This window comes from Protopterus annectens, chromosome 10.part0, assembly GCF_019279795.1.
Source record: "Protopterus annectens isolate FY-2018-M chromosome 10.part0, PAN1.0, whole genome shotgun sequence".
NCBI lineage: Eukaryota > Metazoa > Chordata > Ceratodontiformes > Protopteridae > Protopterus > Protopterus annectens.
The window spans coordinates 1,505,309,193-1,505,328,480 of record NC_056744.1 but is presented as its reverse complement, the minus strand read 5'-3'; the positions used below and the strand labels follow the sequence as shown (position 1 = coordinate 1,505,328,480).

General features: G+C 36.0%; 1 protein-coding gene across 1 annotated transcript in view; it reads left to right on the top strand.

The window, feature by feature from the left end:
* Window positions 1-18,954, top strand: part of LOC122814319 (zinc-binding protein A33-like) — a 221,170-nt gene extending 202,216 nt beyond the window's left edge. The window contains exon 7 of the mRNA XM_044086905.1: window positions 16,018-18,954. Coding sequence (XP_043942840.1) covers window positions 16,018-16,562 — 545 coding nt within the window. The 3' untranslated portion in view covers window positions 16,563-18,954. The remainder of the gene's footprint in view (window positions 1-16,017) is intronic.
* The last annotated feature ends 334 nt before the right edge of the window (window positions 18,955-19,288 follow it).

Sequence of the window (19,288 nt, the reverse complement as noted above, 5' to 3'; positions counted from 1 at the left end):
CAATCACCAATTCTACAATGATTCATTCATAGCTAAGCTTATAATGTCAAATAAGAGCTAATTTATACCAGCCAAAACATGAAAATTGTTGGGGTATTAGTAATACAAAAAGTAAAAAATGTCATTCATAGGGCAATTAAAGAGAAAAAAAGCTACAGACAGTTATGCTAAAGGGGAAATACAGATAGTTCTACATAAGAACTGAAAAAACATTCAAAAATGCATGCAGATGTCTACTTGTTATCTGCCAGAAACCTACCTTACTGAAAACCATAAGGTAGCTTTTTTTTTTTTTTTTTTTTTTTGGTCAGGGGCTTACAGGTTTCCACAGGGATTAGTTAGTGGCTATCATGTGTGGATAAGAGTAGGGGTGCCTCAGGGACCTATCTATGGTCCAGTACTATTCAGTGTTTTATAAATAACCTACATGCCACAAGTAAATGTGCTATCATTAGCATGCTGACATGCTATCATTATTATGCTGACATGCTATCATTAGCATGCTGACGTGCTATCATTAGTATGCTGATGTGCTATCATTAGTATGCTGACGTGCTATCATTAGTATGCTGAAGTGTTATCATTATTATGCTGATGATTCCAGGCTCATGTTCTCTGCCAAACACCTACAGCAACTTCAAACCCAAACACAAGACTCATTCGATTCCATTTAATCATGGTGCTGTAATTCTCAATTACTATTAAACCCTGAGAAGACCAGACCTTTTTCTGTTCACACCTAAACATTATTCTGATGTTAAACCTCTCTTCACCATTACCAGTTGTGACCTGACTAACATGCAACTTGCAACTCATACCAAGCTCCTAGGAGTGACATGACATTTGGCCAATGTATAAAGCAAGCTCTCTGAAAATGCACAAAAAAGTGGCACCTCATATTGAGCTAAAACTTACCTGACTGAATAGGCTAGGTAAATCATTGCCTGTCCTCTAATGTTATTGTTATTTGTCAACCTATAAACTACCCAAATAAACACACTAGAGAAATGCTGCAACAAAATAGCTAAATTCACAGCAATAGATAAATTGGTTAGAATTGCCTGACTATTTAATATTCATACAACAAAAAACTGTTCAGAGTCTAATGCTCCTACCTGAAAAATGACAGTCAGTAAAAAAAAAATATTATCCAGCCTTATTCCCCATCTAGAACTCTTGCTGGACAGAGTTAAAGCAAACAATATTGCAGGTGACTCACTGTATGCTTCTTACATCTCTAAAGTTTGGAATTAACTCATACAAACTAACAAACTGAAGTCCTTAAGCTATATTTGAAACACCTAAATGTCTCATAGCCTTGCTCATGTACCACACCTGACTAATCCCCACTAAACTATCCTTATCCACTGTATCCTATCGTGCTCTAAAATGGTGACATGTAAGCTTATATTTTATCCAGTACTATCATATCTACTTGGCCACATACACTACACCACAATCTCCTCAACTTTACATTGTTACGAAAGTTCTCTTTTCCACTGTCTTAATGTTATAAAATACTTTATTAGTGTAAGCACGCATTCTGATCTACCTTTGAATGATTTCTCATTTCATTGTATTGCCTGTATCATTACTGTAATATGCTTGTATGCTGACTATTTATATATATATATATCTTGTCAGTGTTTTCGTGTGCTCAATTATTGTTCTTTTCTCATTAATGTATGCTCAATTTATTTATTTATTTTACATTTGTTGACCAGGATAGTTCGAATGGATACATGTCCATTTTCAGCAGAGGCCCGGGGAGAAAAGCACCAAGATAATAATACACATTGAACATTTAGTAAATGCTAGTTTCAAGCAGATTACAGTCATAAACAATACCGGCATTTAGCACATATAGTACTTATTATAAAACACTTTACAAAACATAACATTATTTTCAAAGTCAAACATACATAACATTACATTCAGGTTTAAGACACACTGAGCAGAAGTTATACAATTGACCCTTCCTGAAATGGTGTGGTAGAAAAAAGTTAGAAGTAGTTGAAGGAAAGGCACCTAAGAAATAGAGAGGTCACTAGTCGGGGTTAGTGCAAGGACATAACCAATGAGTTTTGAAGTATTTCTTGAGTTTGTTTTTGAATTGAGTCAGTGAGGGTTCTAGGGTCAAGTCAGCTGGGAGTCTGTTCCATATTTTTCCAACAGAGTTGGCAAACAGAGAGTCCCCAGCTGAGTAGTTGGATTTGTATGTTTGAACTAGGAGTCTAGTGGATGATCACAGTGGCCAGGTGCTAGTGTAGGGGCTGATAATATTTTTTAGTGCAGGTGTATTTTCTGGTTGGTAAATGACTTTATGTGCCACTATTAGCTTGTTGAACTGCAATAGGCTTGGCAGTTCAAGCCATCCTAGGCGATTTAGGTTGTGACAGTGGTGTGTCCGGTAGGTTGTGCCAGTAGCAAATCTGGCAATGTGGTTATAGCAAGATGATAGTTTATTAAGATCTGTTTTGTTTAAGTTGGAGAATAGAGGTGAGGCTTAGAGAAAAGTTGATAGCAGATGGGAATGGGCAATTGCAGTTCTGGTAAGTGGGGTAAGGAAAGGATTGATTCTATAAAGAGAGCCAAGTTTTTTATTAATGGTTTTGATAGTTTGATTGATATGTGCATCAAACTTCAGATTGTTATCAATTATGACACCCAGTAGTTTAGTTTGGGTTCTGGGGAGATGATAGTGCCATTGTTAGCAGTTATGTTGAAGGCTGGCGGGGGGGGGGGGTCCTGCATGTGGAGGGGAAGAGGAGCAACTTAGTTTTGTTGGGGTTTAGGATTAGATGTTGATTGGAGAGCCATTTTTCCACTGTATTGAAGGTAATTTGGGTTAATGTGGAGTCATCCGCATATTGAATGCAGGTAGCATCTGGGATGACTGAATGAAGGTCATTGATAAAGATGGAGAAAAGAAGAGGTCCTAGTATCGAGCCCTGGGGGATTTCTAATGTGATGGGTAGGCGAGATGATAGCTTGTCCTGCCATAAGACTGCCTGTTGCCTGCCCTGCATGTAGGATTGAAACCATTGGAGTACATGGCTGTTTAAGGAGAAGGCCTTCAAGGTATTTATAAGCATTTTGCGGTCAACCATGTCAAAAGCCTTGGATAGATCTAGAAAGAGTGCTGAGGATAGTTTGTTATTATTGCGGTTGTGGTTAATAATTTATTTTTTATTTTTTTTATTTTACATTTGTTGACCGGGCTAGTCTAGCTGGACATAATATCCGTTTTCAGTAGAGGCCCAGGGAGAAAAGCTCCAGTACAGGCAATAAACAATGATTTATCACATAAAGCATAATATGAGTAAACAATACAAGGTAGGAAGAAAAATAAGTTTCAACACAAAACAAATACTAAAAATAGGAGATAAACGTATACTACATACTACTATATTAGACTTATAAAACAGTAACAATTACACATAAAGAAGTTACACAGACAGAAAAAAAGGTTACTGGTAAGGCCTAGTTCTTAGATATGACTCTCAAACTCTTGAAAGTTTTAGTGAGGAGCTCAGTAAGGGGGGATGGGGTGGGGTAGAACTAGGTGAGTGAGGACATGATTTCAGTCGGGAATAACATTAGAGAAAGAGAGGAGGGCAGAAGTAGTACTGTGGTGTGGCTTAAAGCCATGTTGAAAGTTGGACAACAGCTTGTTCTGTGTGAGGTAGTGCATGAGCTGTATGTGCACACACTTCTCCATAATTTTAGCTAGAGGTGACAGAATAGTTATGGGTCTAAAGTTTGACAGTTCAGTGGAACTACCTCCTTTATGGAGAGGTATGACATGGGAGATTTTCCATATAGTGGGTACTGTAGCTTCAGATATAGCTCTGTTGATCAAGATAGAGATGGGGTAGGCTATGGTGTCAGCAGCCTTTTGCAGATAGTCTGCTGGGAGGAGGTCGGCAGCCAGGGTGGTGGGTCTTAGTTTCTTAAGTATGGCATGAATTAGTTGAGTAGGAACAGGTTGGAAGGTAAAGTATGTCTGGGTACTGGGTGTGGCTACATTAGAATTAGAGCCATTGGGAGAGAGTTGGCTGGCTAGAGACTGGATAGTCTCTGTGAAGAAGCTGTTGAAGTTACTAGCGGGATTTTTGTTGGGAAGCTGAGGGGGGGGGGTGGAGTGGCGGTTTGGCCTGGGTGGAGTAGTTTGTTTATTCCTGCCCAAAACTTTTGAGGTTTGTTTTAGTGTTTTTGCAGTAGATGGTAGTAGTGGTTCTTTTTGTCTAAGGTTATGGATTTTTTGATGTCATTCCTTAGCTGTCTTAATCTTAGTTGATCAAGTGGGGCTTTTGTTTTTTTGGTAGGTGGCCCATGCTTTGTTTCTGAGTGAAATTTTAGTTTGGGTATCTTTAGAAAGCCATGGTGCAATATTAACCTTGGTTCTAATAGAGCGGCTGGGAGCATGGGAGTTAAGAATAGCAAGGAATTTGGTGTTAAAGTATGCTACTGCTTCATCTATGGGGAGACTTTTTAGTACTGACCAGTTGCATGCCTTAAGTTCATTTGGAATCTTGGTGAGAATAAAATTCTTGTTGTTTCTTAATGTTCTATAGGTGGGTTGGTAGGAGTGGTCTACTTTAAGCTTGATTACATAGGCGAGACAGTGGTCACTTAGGTCATCAGGCAAAGTGCCTGATTTATAAGATTGAAGATGGGTATTGACGAGTATCCAGTCTAGGGTACTTTCCTTGTTATTGGGTTTTCCTGTCCTGGTGGGGGAGGTTAAGATTTGAGTAAAATCATAGAGGTTTATGTGGGTTGTGGGGATTTCACAAGAGCAAGTGTTCCAGTCAATGTTGAAATTCCCAAGAACAATTGTTTCTTGGGGGTGGTTATTGGATAACCAATATAAGAAGTCTTCTAAGGTTTCTGTGTTCCTCCCTGGGGGAATGTAGACAAAGACAAGGTTTACATTTTTGTTTTTGTTAATTTGTAGTTTTGAGATAAGAATTTCAGCATTATTGAACTGGGGTGGTTATTGGGTGTCTATGCTGACAGATGGGGTAGACTTGTAAAGTATGGCTACCCCACCACCCTTTTTGGTGGTACGGTCTAGTCAAAACATACTATACCCTGGTGGCAGAATCTCATGGTCCTTGGTGGCAGGCTTCAGCCACATTTCTGTTAGGCATAATATATCTGGGGAATGAACAGCTAAGAGGGCATGCAGGTGCTGAGTCTTGTTATTTATGCTTGTAATGTTTAGATGGCAGGCTAGCAGTGAGCTAGGAGGTCTATTTGTTGGAGCTATGGTGGCAGGGGATATAGTAGGGGGATTAGGGCCAACAGGTGGGGATGGACCAGAGTTTGGGTGGATGTCACTATCCTTTGTGAGGTTGTAGTGTATCCTAAGTATGAGTTTTAAGATTTTGAATAAAGTTTTGCAATAGTGTCTAGTTTTAGGACTAATGTAACTAGGTCTAGTAAGATGGTAGTATTTAGGGGTTAAGGAGGTAAGCATGAGGGGAGTTAGTAATGGTGCATTATTATCTGTTGTAGATGGGATGGATGTTTGGAATTTAGGGTAGTGGAAACCTGGGTGATCCTGATATTCGTAGGTGGTTAGGAGATATGGGATGAGTAAAAGGGGTAGAAGCAGAGTTAATAAGATTATTTTGGGTGATAGCATACCTACTGAATGGTACTTGAAACTTAGGAAAAAAGAATAGTAGAGTTGGAGGACTGGTGGTATCAGGTTGAGAGTGGTGCTGTTGAGTGACAAGTTGTTACTGATTGGTTTAAAAAAGTGGGTTGTGGTCTAGTACCAGTAATTGGTGTGGGAGGAATTTGGGGGCAAGGTGGGGTGTGAAGCAAGCCTGAGTAAAGCGAGGGCAAGCGGAGCAGAGATGAACCAATGCCTGTACTAAGTTGTAGCAGTTTAACCTGTATGAGGAAAGAGGGGGGTGGGGGAAAAAAGAAGGCAGTAGGAGTGGTTAGAGGAATACCTTGATTGACTGACACCACACCAGAGGTAAGTTGAATGTAAAGGCCTAAAATCTGCACTCTGCACTGTAATGTTACTTGCACTCAGCACTTTAATTTTACTTATGTTTAGCAGAAAAGACAGCCCAACAGTATACAGTTTTGAGGATTATTACAAGGGTTACTTGTTCAAATGTCAGACAAGTAAGTAAAACTTTCAACAGGAATCTATTCCTGAATAGCAAAAGAAACTTCTGCTGCAAGCAAGTGAGGGCTTCCCAAAAATATAATAATAATGAAATAAAATAAAAGCCAACCAACAACAGCTTATCTATCTCGCACTTTGAATAAAGAGAGAAGACTTTTTTGTTTATATCTCTCGATTCCTTAAGATGATATCTGCTGATATCTGCTCTGCTCGCTTTGTGGTGTTTTTTTTTTTTGGAATCTATTCCTGTTTCATTAATTAATGTCTCATTTGATTCATTATGCTATATATTTATGTATGTTTGTTTCTTTCTTCCTATAGCTTGTTGATCTTTTCTCCCCTGACCACCAATGAAAATAAGTTTTCCATTTAGTCAGACTTTCCTAGTCAACATAATAAATACCTTAAAGCCATATAGTAATGTGATACTTAATGCAACCTAGAAATTCTGTGGAATAACTACAAAACATGTACATCACAAAGTGGTATCTGCATTGACTGTGTCAGATAACAGAATGTTGCTGCACAGCATGTTTTATATGCTAGGAAATGCTGAAATACTCTGAGATCTAACTTTGATCTACCTGCTACAACATGAAGTAGAAAAGACTTTATGATCACTCTCCCTGAGGAACTGAGGTGACTGTCCAAGAACCATTTTATTATGAGGACAGCTGTGAAGTAAATATTTAATTAATGTTTTATTCAAATGTTTACAGGAATGTACAAAGAAAAACATATAGTAATTAGCAGACTGCCAGTCATTCCAAGCAGCTCAAAGGAAAAAAAAAACACTGGCATCATGCCAAATCACTAATAGTAGCAGCTGTAGATTCATATCCCTAGCTGTCCAAGAGGCCATCAATGCACTGCAATAAGGAAAACAAAATGGCTACCAGGAAAGCAGAGATGCATTCTGTTAACAGCATCTCTTATCCAAAAACTCTTGACCTCAAAAAGACTCCAATACTTTCCTAGGAGACTTACCGAAAGAGTATCCTGTTACATCTTAAGGGCCTGTTCCCTTTCCAACTCCTGTTTTACTTACCTTAAGGGAACAAACTTCACAACACAGATCATATCTTTCCAACAATGGCTGTCATATTTGAGAATCCTCACCATTAAATCTAAATCAGTATAATATAATACAAAGATAAGTCAGGCTTGGACTTGTGGCCAAGTAGAGTGTTGTACCATAAAGCATATATTGCTATACAAATTATCAATCACTGTTTTGAAGTTAGATACAATGTTAATTTGTTTGATATTATTAGGTGAAAACCAGGGAATGGTTCTATTATTTCTTTTAAATGAACATAAAATCTGATGTCAATGATATTTTCCATTTTTTAATCCTCAATAGTCCTGGGGAAGCATATCCTCTGTGGACATGTAACAGACAGCCCTTTGCTTCTGTATTTGTTGTGTAATCCATGATTAAGTCTTTACTGACACGTTAACTGAACCATGCTGATCTCATTCTAGTATAGATGTTCATAAATGAATCACTGTTACAGTGGTCTAAGCTATATGGGTTTATCTCTCCTGCATTAACCAGCGTCTGAAAGCTTTGAGCACCCTTCCTGCATTCTACCTGCCAGGAAGACAGCTTTTATAGGAAGTACAGACCAACCAGTCATTCAGGATGAAAAAAGACTCGTACATTTTCACCGATAAGAGTTGCTATGAATAATGTGTTTAACACAAGCATGGCACCACCATAGAAGATAATAGTTTAAATTAAAGCCAGTATAACTGATGCTTCACTTATCAGGGTTACAATCTGTTCCACTTACCTAAATTTTCTTATGTTAACATATATTTCAAAGCTCACTGTTATCAGAAATATTATACCATTTATTTAAATGCAATGACAAACACAGTAATCACGCTCTGTAATTCAGAAAAATAAAACCATTAATCTCTACCAGATTATCCAAATTGGACTAGTAGCCTGGGGCCAAGAGTAGCTGGCATGGAGAGGTGAGAAGGCTGGTTTAGACAGAAAATACCACCATATATCCAGCAGATAATTCCATAAAAATGTAGGTAATACATGACAAGTAAATAAAAACAGCTTAGGGATCCACAAGAAATGCAGTTATTTATTTTGAACAGTAGAGAAACAAATAAAATACACAAGGGGCCAGAATCAATAACACCTAACTGTACATGATCTGTATTTGAGAACATCCCTATCACTTTTTTGTGCTTTCTAATCACTCGGAAAGATTATACTAAGTGTACTTACGAATCCCTCTCAGAATCTAAAGATGCAAGAAAATCAGTAGGAAAACTAAAATTAGGATGAAGAAGCTGTGAGTTAATGCTTATGTTGTCTGTTCACTCCAAAGAGTGTACACTTAGTGTACATCTAGTGCAGGCTTTATTGAATACCAGGGAAGCTCTCAAAGCTTTCGTAACAATGCTTTTTCAAGTGTAAAATAGTGTATTTTAAATGCATACCTTTTAAACACAGGCGCAGTCATCATGTGACATTCAACAACAAATAAAATAAAGTAAAAATAACTGCCAGTATATGACTGGAAACCCAGAAAAAATCCAGAAGTCAGTGTTTACGCATTTCGCCCACTTTTAATTGTCATGAACTTCTTCAGAATAACCATTTCAACTTCATACCATTCAAAAATAAACGTGATCTAAAATGGCCAATACTAAAGTTAAAAACTTAATTAAAAAAAATCACTATTAAAGGACCTTCCCCTTTCTTAGATAAAAAATTATTATTATTATCAGATGTCTTTGTGTTTTTATATTTTTATACATAAATTATAACCATTGTGCTTTTAAAAAGCACTTGATATTTATAACATCATTTAACCCAGGAAGCTGGTCTACATTGAACAATATCTGCCACAAGGTTTCTTTACACTCTAATTTAACCTTAAAGTTTCCAGAAAACAAGTCATCATTAACTTTCTCAAGTACTGAAAATGTGAACTTTTTGAAATCTAAACAAGTAACAGCGTGTTTTGAAAGTGCATTTGACATGTCTTTTTTTCTTATTGCTAAAGTGTGTTCATAAATACATCTACTTAAAGTCCTAATGGCTTTACCTATGTAGAAATGTTCACATGAACCACATAAAGCAATATAAACCACATTTTAATGCCCTTTACTATGAATAACTTTATTCAAGTGCTTCAAAACACTGTATTACTTCCTGATATGTACCTACATTGTTTGCAACAATTGCAAGGAAATGTACCAAAATTTGAATTAACAACTTCAGTACTCATTTGCTTACAACTTTCTAACTTGCTCTTTATGTTGACAGTTTTTTGTAAGTAAACAGTGGAACTTTACCAATGATTAAACTCAAATCATTGTTACCTAATACCAATTTCCAGTTATTGGAAATTATTTTCCAAATCATAACCATCTCATTTGAAATGGGAATAGGAAAAGCTAATCTGTAGGCACTACCAGCCTTAACTTCAGTGTCACTAACTATTCTTAAATTCACTAAAGTTTGATGTAAAATAGGGCGTGCTTTGTTAGTCCTGAGATGAAAAACCTCCCTTAATATATTATTTAGCCATATGTGGTCATAACCTCTATCCATAAAAAAGCTAGTTAGTTTTTCTATCTCCCTTGAAAAGATATCATCTCTACTTGCCAGCCTACTTAATCTAATAAATTGTCCTTTAACTACACTACGTTTCATAAATTCAGGATGTAAACTATCATGGTGTAGATATTGGTTGACAAATGTGGACTTCCTAAAGATGCTACTTTCAAAACATGTCTTATCACAATTCAAACTTAAATGTAAGTCCAGAAAGTTAATGTTTTCACCAAAATGACCAATGGTGAATCTTAGAAAATTGGTAGATTTGTTTAAATAGTTCACAAAAATTTGAAATGAATCAAAATATCCACGCCATAAAAAGATCAAATCAACTATGTATCTTTTGTAAAATAAAATATTCTTTGCTGATGGATGTGAGTATAAAATCTTAATTTCCCACATAGCCATCACTATATTAGCAAAACTTGGTGCAACTCTAGAACCCATTGCAATTACTGAAATCTGTTGAAAATAAATGTCTTCAAATATGAAGAAATTATTTTTAATACTAAGTCCATTAAAGTGCATATAGTATTGATCAAATTGTTTTCCATATCTGTATGAACACTTAGATATTCCCTTAAGAATTCTACACCGTTAGTCTGATTAATACTTGTGTATAATGATGTTACATCTAATGATGCAAAATTAAAAAATGTATCTGTTAAGTCTAATTGACCTAAAAGCTCCAATAAATGCCAGGAATCTCTTAAATATGACTTTGTCCTTTGAACTATTGGGTTTAACCACTTGTCTAACCATATTGATATAGATTCTGTCTTTGAAAAACTGGCTGACACTATTGGTCTAAAAGGTATCTCCTCACTTTGTTTGTGTAATTTAGGAATACCAAACAGTGTAGCCAGTTTTGGATGTTCAATTACTAAAAAGTCATAGACAATGTTATCAAATTAAATAGAAGAAAATCCACCATTTGAAAACTCTTAGTAATATGTTCTTTTGTGACTACCTTATAACAACTGTCATCATTTAACAAAGAATTCATTGCTACACTGTAATCAGTGGACCTCATAATGACAATTGTACCCCCCTTGTCAGCGTTCATTGTTCGCCAATCTTTGTTGTTGGCTACAAAATCTAATGCTTTGAGTTCGACAGGTGTCAAATTAGGCCCCCCATAATGATTACACTCTTTTATTTTCCTAAAATCTTGTTCACAAAGTTTACCAAATACCATCAAGGTAGAATTCAATAAAGGGTTATATGTGCTCTTTTTCTTAAACACCTTCGACAGGTTCAATATTAGTCACACCATCAAAAATATATTTTAAATTCAATTTTCTAAGATACAATTTGAAATCAACTATAAGTCTGGAAATGTTCACTTTGTTAGAAGGAATAAAGGAAAAACCTTTTTGAAGCACAGAAATTACTTTGTTGGGCAAAAACTCATTAGTTAAATTAAGAACAGTTATTTTTATTTAGTTTTGTTGTGTGTGTTTGAAAAGTTTTAAACAAATAAAATAAAGTTTTAAAATGATAAAATATATTTACTTAATCATATTTTAACACATTATATTTTAATTTAAATAATAAAACTTCTATCTCAAACTATTTTGTTTTAAAATAGGTTTTATATAGACAATTTCATTTTCAAAGCTTTCGTAACAATGCTTTTTCAAGTGTAAAATAGTGCATTTTAAATGTGTACCTTGTAAACCCAGACATAGTCATCATGTGACATGCAACAACAAATAAAATACAATTTTAAAATGATAAAATATATTTACTTAATCACATTTTTAACACATTCTATTTTAATTCAAATAATAAAACTTATCTTAAAACTTTTTGTTTTAAAATAGGTTTTATACAGACAATTCCATTTAAACCAGGCTCTTTATCTGCCCTATCTGTATTCCTAATAAATACGGTTTAGAAGCTATACATGAGATAGTAGGAAAACAAGCATCTTTAGCCATTTCTGAAATTAACACTGTGAGTTAATGCAAGTAGCTTTCCGAGAATAACATCTTTATGTTTTCAAGTACAACTTATTTACAAAGATAATGATTGGCAGTGGGTATATCAGTGGCAAATAGTTATGCATACTTATTCATGTCAACTGGGAATTATGTTATATCATGAATAACAACAGCTATATAGACCACAACCACACACAAAGGCAGAAACTCATAACCAGACAGAAAGTGCAACAGGCACCTTTAACGTATCGAACTCCACAGAACAGTAGCAAGGTGTGTTGTAAACAGCACCTAAAGCAATCTTTAAGATGTCTAAAAGCCATAAAAATGACACCACTGGCTCCACTAATAATCAAAAAGTGAACATTATTCTGTAAAAAAAAACAGAACTAAACGCTTTCATCAAATATTGTTCAGGACTTCATCAGCATTACAGAAACAAGCTCCTTCTCCTATTTAAATATTGATCTACCAATTGGAATCCATCTAGTGAAATCCTTCACTAATTAAGATAAATTAATAAATTAATGAATTAAGTAAATTTAAGTATAAATATGAAATCAAACAATTTAACTCCAGCTCATAAGTGTATATACAATCTAAACATCTCATAAAGGCAATACAAAAAAACAATGAAAATGCTCATAAATATACATGAATTGCAGAAGATATTATAAAAATTGTTAAAAATTGTAAAATCCATTTAATTCAGAAATATGTAGCAACCTAATTTTTTAGAAATTAATTAATTAATTATAATTTTTTACAATCTATTGCCCCTTATATTTAAAGTGCTCATGATACTGAATCTTTGAGTCCTGGGGACTGGCAGGCATTATGTCCCAATTGCCAAATCAGTTCTTTCTTGCTGAATGGGCAAAGTGGTATGTTTTTAATTCTAATTTTCAGCCTTTGATTCAGACATAATTCGGATTTTTGGATGATATTTTAATACTTTACAAGGACGCTACTGAAGAGTTAACATCACCCATTGAACACTTGGTTATAACTTCTAATTTTTTAAAAGTTTAAATCTCAGTATATCTCTGATAAAATAAATTGTTTGGATGGTACTATAAGTAACGATAGAAATTTGAATAGGTTTCCATCCACTATTTATAAGAAAAATGCTTTTTCAAATTCATATCTAAATTTTGATAGTTGTCACCCCTTTCATCAAATATGGGATTAAGGCCAGATGGTCCATCTGTCAAGACTGATAACTAATGAGGAGAATTTTGAAAAAGAAACTCATTAATTGTGGGGCACGTTAAGAGATAGAGGATGCCCTGTAGACTTACTAATGTCTGTCAAAGAGGATTTTTCAAGGGTAGAGCAACAAGATTTGCCCCCCCATTTTATCAGAGCAAGTACTAGGTTCTTTTCCTGTAATGGATTGTCAGTTCTGATATAAGTGAGACAAAGAATAGGATGTTATATAGTACCATTCAGTCAGGAAATTTCTAAATATGTGGAAGCTTTTAAAGAACTATCTAGCTTGTTTTTCTCAAGTGATATAAAATAATTTGGGGGGGGGTGCAACCAGAGATTGTTTATAGCAAGGGTTTTAATGTTAGGAATCTAATCAAGAGTCAAGCAGGTTTTTTTTTTATTGATTGTGTTCACCACATGGATATGTGTGTGGAAGGTGTAAGTCTTGAAGATTTATACAAGAGAATCCCTATTTATTAGTAGAGGGTTTCCCCTCCTAGTTTAACTTGCCCGGGTAAATGTGATTGCAGTACCACTCATATGGTGTCCATCACTACATGTAGTAGCTGTATGGCATTATGTGGGGAAAACAAATTGGAGACAGAGAGATTGCATGAGAGAACACCACCACTATATCCAAAAATTTCATTCCAACAGTACCCTTTATAACCATTCTTCTATCTGCAGGAATTTTAAGTAATTTAGATTTTCCTTTATTGATCGTTTCCTGAGATCATCTAAAGGGGATGATTTTGATAATGTGTTGGAATTAAAAGAATTGATTTAGCAATTGTGACTTAATGCCTTCCAGCCCCTGGGACTCAATGATTCTATAGCATAAATATCAGGGCATTTACAGTTATTGCAGTACCATTCCAATGCACATATTCTAACACTAATAAAACACCAACAGCTGCATTTAAACTGAGTAACAAAACTCTTATGTGAAATAAATAAAACAATAACAGCTGGTAAAATGAAATATACAAGCAGTGTTAGACATCTGACTTAAAGGTAAGAAAAAGTATTTGCATAACTTTCACTAGCAATATGGAATCCAGTTTGTGTTCTTGCTAAGCATGCAGCTTATCTGTGTGGTCCAAAAGTAAGACAGCTTCTCTCTGGACAGTTGTTTTTTCTCAATACTTAACAAGCTCAATACAGTCCTTCCTGTTTGGTTTAAAAGGAAGATGATGCTTTCTTGTTTCCATAAAGTACTAACTGTGTGTTTGGAGGATCGTAGAGTTCAACAAACTACTATACAAACACGGGAATACATTTTTATGGATGAAGATACTGCAAATATGTACAAATTTGTAGAGACAGATTTGTTCAGAATCTATTCAGCTATAAAAATGCATTTGCTTTAGCTTAGCACAACTTCTTCACATATACATCCTTAGACATGAGTGCAACAGAAATCACAGATGTGAAAGGGACACTGTGACCAAAATAAAATAAATCCCAATCCTCACCAAGGTTGATGACTCAACTTCTGACTCCTAAATATTGCTCCAAGGGGAACAAATGAGCTGTATGGATCTCATACTATGGAGAATGCATGTGTCAGTAGTGGGTCTGGTGGAAAGAAGATAAACAGTAAAACAATAACATTTGTTAGAAGAAAGCTTTACTGGCAATCACAATAAATTTACAAAATAACTGAAGCTGTTTTGTTTTGTGTCTCTTAATTTTTCACCCTTTTGATTGATCTGGAGAGACAGTACAACAGATTAGGAACATTCAAGCCATTTTGAAAGAACAGACTGTCAAAAATAGCATCTACACAAATTGTAAAGACTTGTAGTGCAACTCTGTGTTTTTTATTTTGGTTAGGCATAGCTAATTATGTCCTTAATGCACGACTTCACCCAAAATGCATGCCAAAATTTAAGATAAACAACTCAGAACCTGCTGCACCTCTGGAGAAAGAAGATTCTCCCATGCATTGCACAGGCTGAAGAATCTCACCAGTTGATGACATAAAATCAAACTATTGCATGTTTATCTGTTTTCTCGCTCTCCCTACTGGTGTTTGTTCACTGCTCAAAGACATCACTTTGTGCCTCATGCAGGTCATAATGCCTTTCTGAGATTTTTTGTCTAAACTCATTCAAGTAAGCATCAGTAGTTTCATGCAGTCCCTGATTCTTGAAAAAATAATAATGTCTCACATAGGCAGACTTTTTTTTTTGTTCCCAGTACTTTTCAAAAATCTGTCTTGTTAAAGACACTCCACTAACTACCTTGATTATAGCAAGCTCAGATGCTCATAAGCCTAGTACTTATTATACAGCAGGAACTTCTTATTGTAACATTTGTTAATGTCTGTTATGTACTTCACAGATAAAGATTCTAGTTGTCTACTGATGTACTATGTTCTTCATCTTGTACTATGTTCTTCATCTGTAAATATGTTGTAATTGCTATGTTAAATTGTTAATCGATATGCAATCCAATGTAACTACTGTCTGTTTATTTTAACTGTGGACCTTTTCTCCCTGGGCCTCCACTGAAAATGGACCTATGTCCAGTCGGACACTCCCGGCCAACAAATGTAAATAAATAATAAAATAAATAAATAAAGAATATTTCCCATTCATTGGTAGGTCAATTGAAGTCGACACTTTAACAACTTCATAGTCAAAAAAGTAGTTATTTAAATTTCAGCATTTTTATGTAAATCAGATAAAATAGTAATTTTTTTTTTTTTAAATATTTGATTCTAAGACTTTCAGTTTTCTTAAATATTTGATTCCAAGACCTTCAATTTTCTGTTAGGATACATTGAAATTTATGTTTACTAGGAGAGTTCAGAGCTGCTGGCACAGTCATATTTGAAGTTTTTTTTGTTGATTTGGCATTTATTTTGGAATATAATCAAGAAAAAGATGTACAAATGCTATAGTGATGTCCTTTTAAAATTGTCTGCTAATTTCTGATATGACATGGTGTCCGTGACACTAATACACTTTAAGCTATAGCTGTTTGGGAAAAAAAATATTTCAATGGCATTCATGAGATCATAAACATATTTTCAGAAAGCATCATTTTTAAACTGATTCCTTTTCATGTTAACCATGTATTTGATACTGACTGGTTTGTTTTTACAGATCTGCCTCATCTAACCCTAGACCCTAAAACAGCACACCCTGATCTCATCCTGTCTGAGGACCTGACCAGCGTGAGGTGTGGTGATAAGTGCCAGAGACTTCCAAACAATCCTGAGAGGTTTGATCGCTGTATCTTTGTGCTGGGATCAGAGGGATTCACATCAGGGAGACATTACTGGGAGGTGGGGGTCAAGAACAAGACCGAATGGGCTATGGGTGTTGCCAAGGAGTCCATCAACAGGAAGGGTGTTATCAGTGTGAGACCTGAACATGGATACTTGGCTCTATGGCTCAAGAACGGGAGTGAGTGTGAGGCACTGGAATCACCACCCAAGGCTTTTAAGATAACTGAAAACACGCAGAGGACTGGTGTTTACCTGGACTATGAGGGGGGACAGGTGTCATTTTATAATGCTGATAGCATGTCACACCTGTATACTTTCAGTGATGCTTTCAGAGAGAAACTCTACCCTTACTTCAACCCTTATTTTAATAAGTCTGGTAGAAATGCTGAGCCTATAAATCTGATTCATATTAAACTTTAATGTGAACTTGCATGTTTCAAGAGTAACTGACATGGAAATTGCTACTGTATATAAATGCCTGAGTAATATGTGTCAAACATTGTATGCAAAGTAAAAATAATTCTCAATACAACTCTGATTAAATGATAATATACATATATTAAAAGTTCAAGCAGTAAGATACATCAGTAGGTAATTTAAACGGATAAATTAAGTGGGTTATACTAAATAAATGTTATAACTGTTGCATTATGGTTACATAAATCCTAATGGCAAATAATTTACATTATGTCTTGAACTGTAACTATGAACATTAAATAAATGCAAGCTTAGATATAAAATCAGTTGTTTAACAGTCACATGACAAAACATTTGGATGGTAAACACAGGAAATAAATTAAAAATGACACAAGGCGTGTACAGAAATAATTTGCTGTTCGGTATACCTTCATGTTGTTAGAAAGATTCACGTCTAGTATTCTGCAGAGATGTCATCAGCAGCAGCATTTTCAGTGTTGTTTTACATAGTGTCAGGGCACTGTGACAACTGTTGCCAGCTGTCTTGTTTCAGTGTTACTTTCCTACCCTCTTGAACAGGAAAGCCTGCTTTTGTTGTAGATCTTCTCTCATGCAGTCCATTCATCTATCCATCCCTTGGCTGGAAGCCCTCTTTCCTTCTTCCTTTCTATCACATATCTTCCTTATCAAATCATCTTCTGCTTTCTTGCACATGCCTGATCCATTGTAATCTGTTCTTCTTGACTTTTGCTACCGTTCGTGATATTTTGCCTTCTGCTTTGATGTCCTCATTTCTTCATCTTTACACAGTGTACGTCTTACCACCCATGTCAGGCACTTCAACATTTTCAACTCTGGCTTCCTCAACTGCTCTTCTACCACTATTGTTCAGATTTATTTGCCATTCAGAAGTACTGATCTCACCACTGTTTCATATTCCTCAGATTTCAGATTCTTGTTATTCTTCTTTCATACACTACCCTGGACAGTCTTTATCAGTTGGCTGCAGCACCTCTGATTCTAGCTTTAACCTCCTCATTCAGACATCCCTTCGTTTCAAACACCCATCACAGGTACTTAAAGCTGTTAATCATTTCTTCTGTATATCAGTCTTCAAATTCCCCTTTAGCTGCTGGTACAATTGTCTTGCCTGCATTCAGCTTCACTCCATGTGCCTTCAGCTTTGCATTCCTATCCACTTTCATATGCTGAAGTTCCTGTTCAGAGACTGCTTGTAGTGCCACATTGTATACAGCAGATTTATTGATATGCTTCATCTGATTTGTTTAGTAGTCTAGTGTGGTGTACCATGTATATGAACAGCAGTGGGCTCAGAACTGAAACTTTGTGCACACCTACTCCCACTGAGAACCCCTCTATGAGTCCAAACTTTGTTCAAATGATGGCACTGGGTCCTTGTGCAAAGATTGGATTAGTTCTGCCAGTATTTCTGGGACTTCACACCATTCCAGGACTGCCCATATCAGTTTTCTTTGGACATTACCAGATGTTTTCTCTAAGTCTAGGAATGCCCATTTGGAGTCTTTCCTTAACTTTAGCTTTTTCTTTACTATTTCTCTCATTGCAAACATCAGATCAGTTGTGTTGCATCCTCATCTGAAGCCTAACTGGTCAGCTTCCAAATCACTTTCTACTTCTCTACATATTCATTTGTCAGTCATCCTCTGCAGCACCTTTATTGCACTTTAATAGGAGTTTACTACCTACAGTTGTGAATGACCCTCCCTTGTTCTTGTCCAGGCATCGGGGATACACTTCTCACTCCATATCAGAATGAATAGCATCAGGAGCCATTTCTTCCCCAACTCCATCAGTATCTTCATCATATCTGCCGTAACCTCATATATGCCTGCTGTTTTCTCTGACTTCATTTTCCTTGGTATTGTTCGCTTCCTCCCTCACTGTAGGTAGTGTATGGGGCAATACAGCTTCTTTGTGAGTTTCCTATATCTTCATAGGTAAGTAACAGGCTAGCTGCCATTGTTGGCCATTTTAAGCCTAACCAACTTTCCTTTTTGTGCTCAAAATAACCTGTCCTTTTTGATATAAATTGTCCTTACCCATCCCATGTTCAATAAATATATACTAGCCCTAATGAGAATAATTGGTATCATACCATAAATAACTTTAGGGGAGCCACACGTTAGATAAAGCATTTAAGAGCTACCTCTGTCCATTAGTAGTGCAGGGGGCAGTCCTATGATAAATTTTCTGTTTCCCATCCATAGATCTAAGTTGCACTTGAATAGAGACAGGGATGAACTTTGCTTTATGTGGGTAAGGAGTCTGTTCCACAGCAACATTATCCTCTGCGAGAAATACCTATCACTTCAAACTGTTCTGTTGATGTTGCAGAAGAGGTAGAGATCCCTACACCAAGTATTTATGATGCCATTTGACTTGTTGATATGGAGTAAATCCATCAGTAAAGGGTCAGAGGATGCCTTATATGCCAGATAAAGGTCACTTCTTAGCAGTCTGTAGGATACTGAGTATAGAGACAGAACTTTGAGTCAGTCCATGTAGGACATGGTGTTTATGCATTGGTTCCCTTTACTAAGGCATTCCTGTGGGTATTCCAGTTGTTGCATGAGCCTGGACAGGTACATGCCATGGGGACATTATATTCAATGAATGGCACAGTGGCACAGCGGATAGTGTTGTCACCTCACAGCAAGAGATTCCCCTGTTCCATTCTTGGCTTGAGT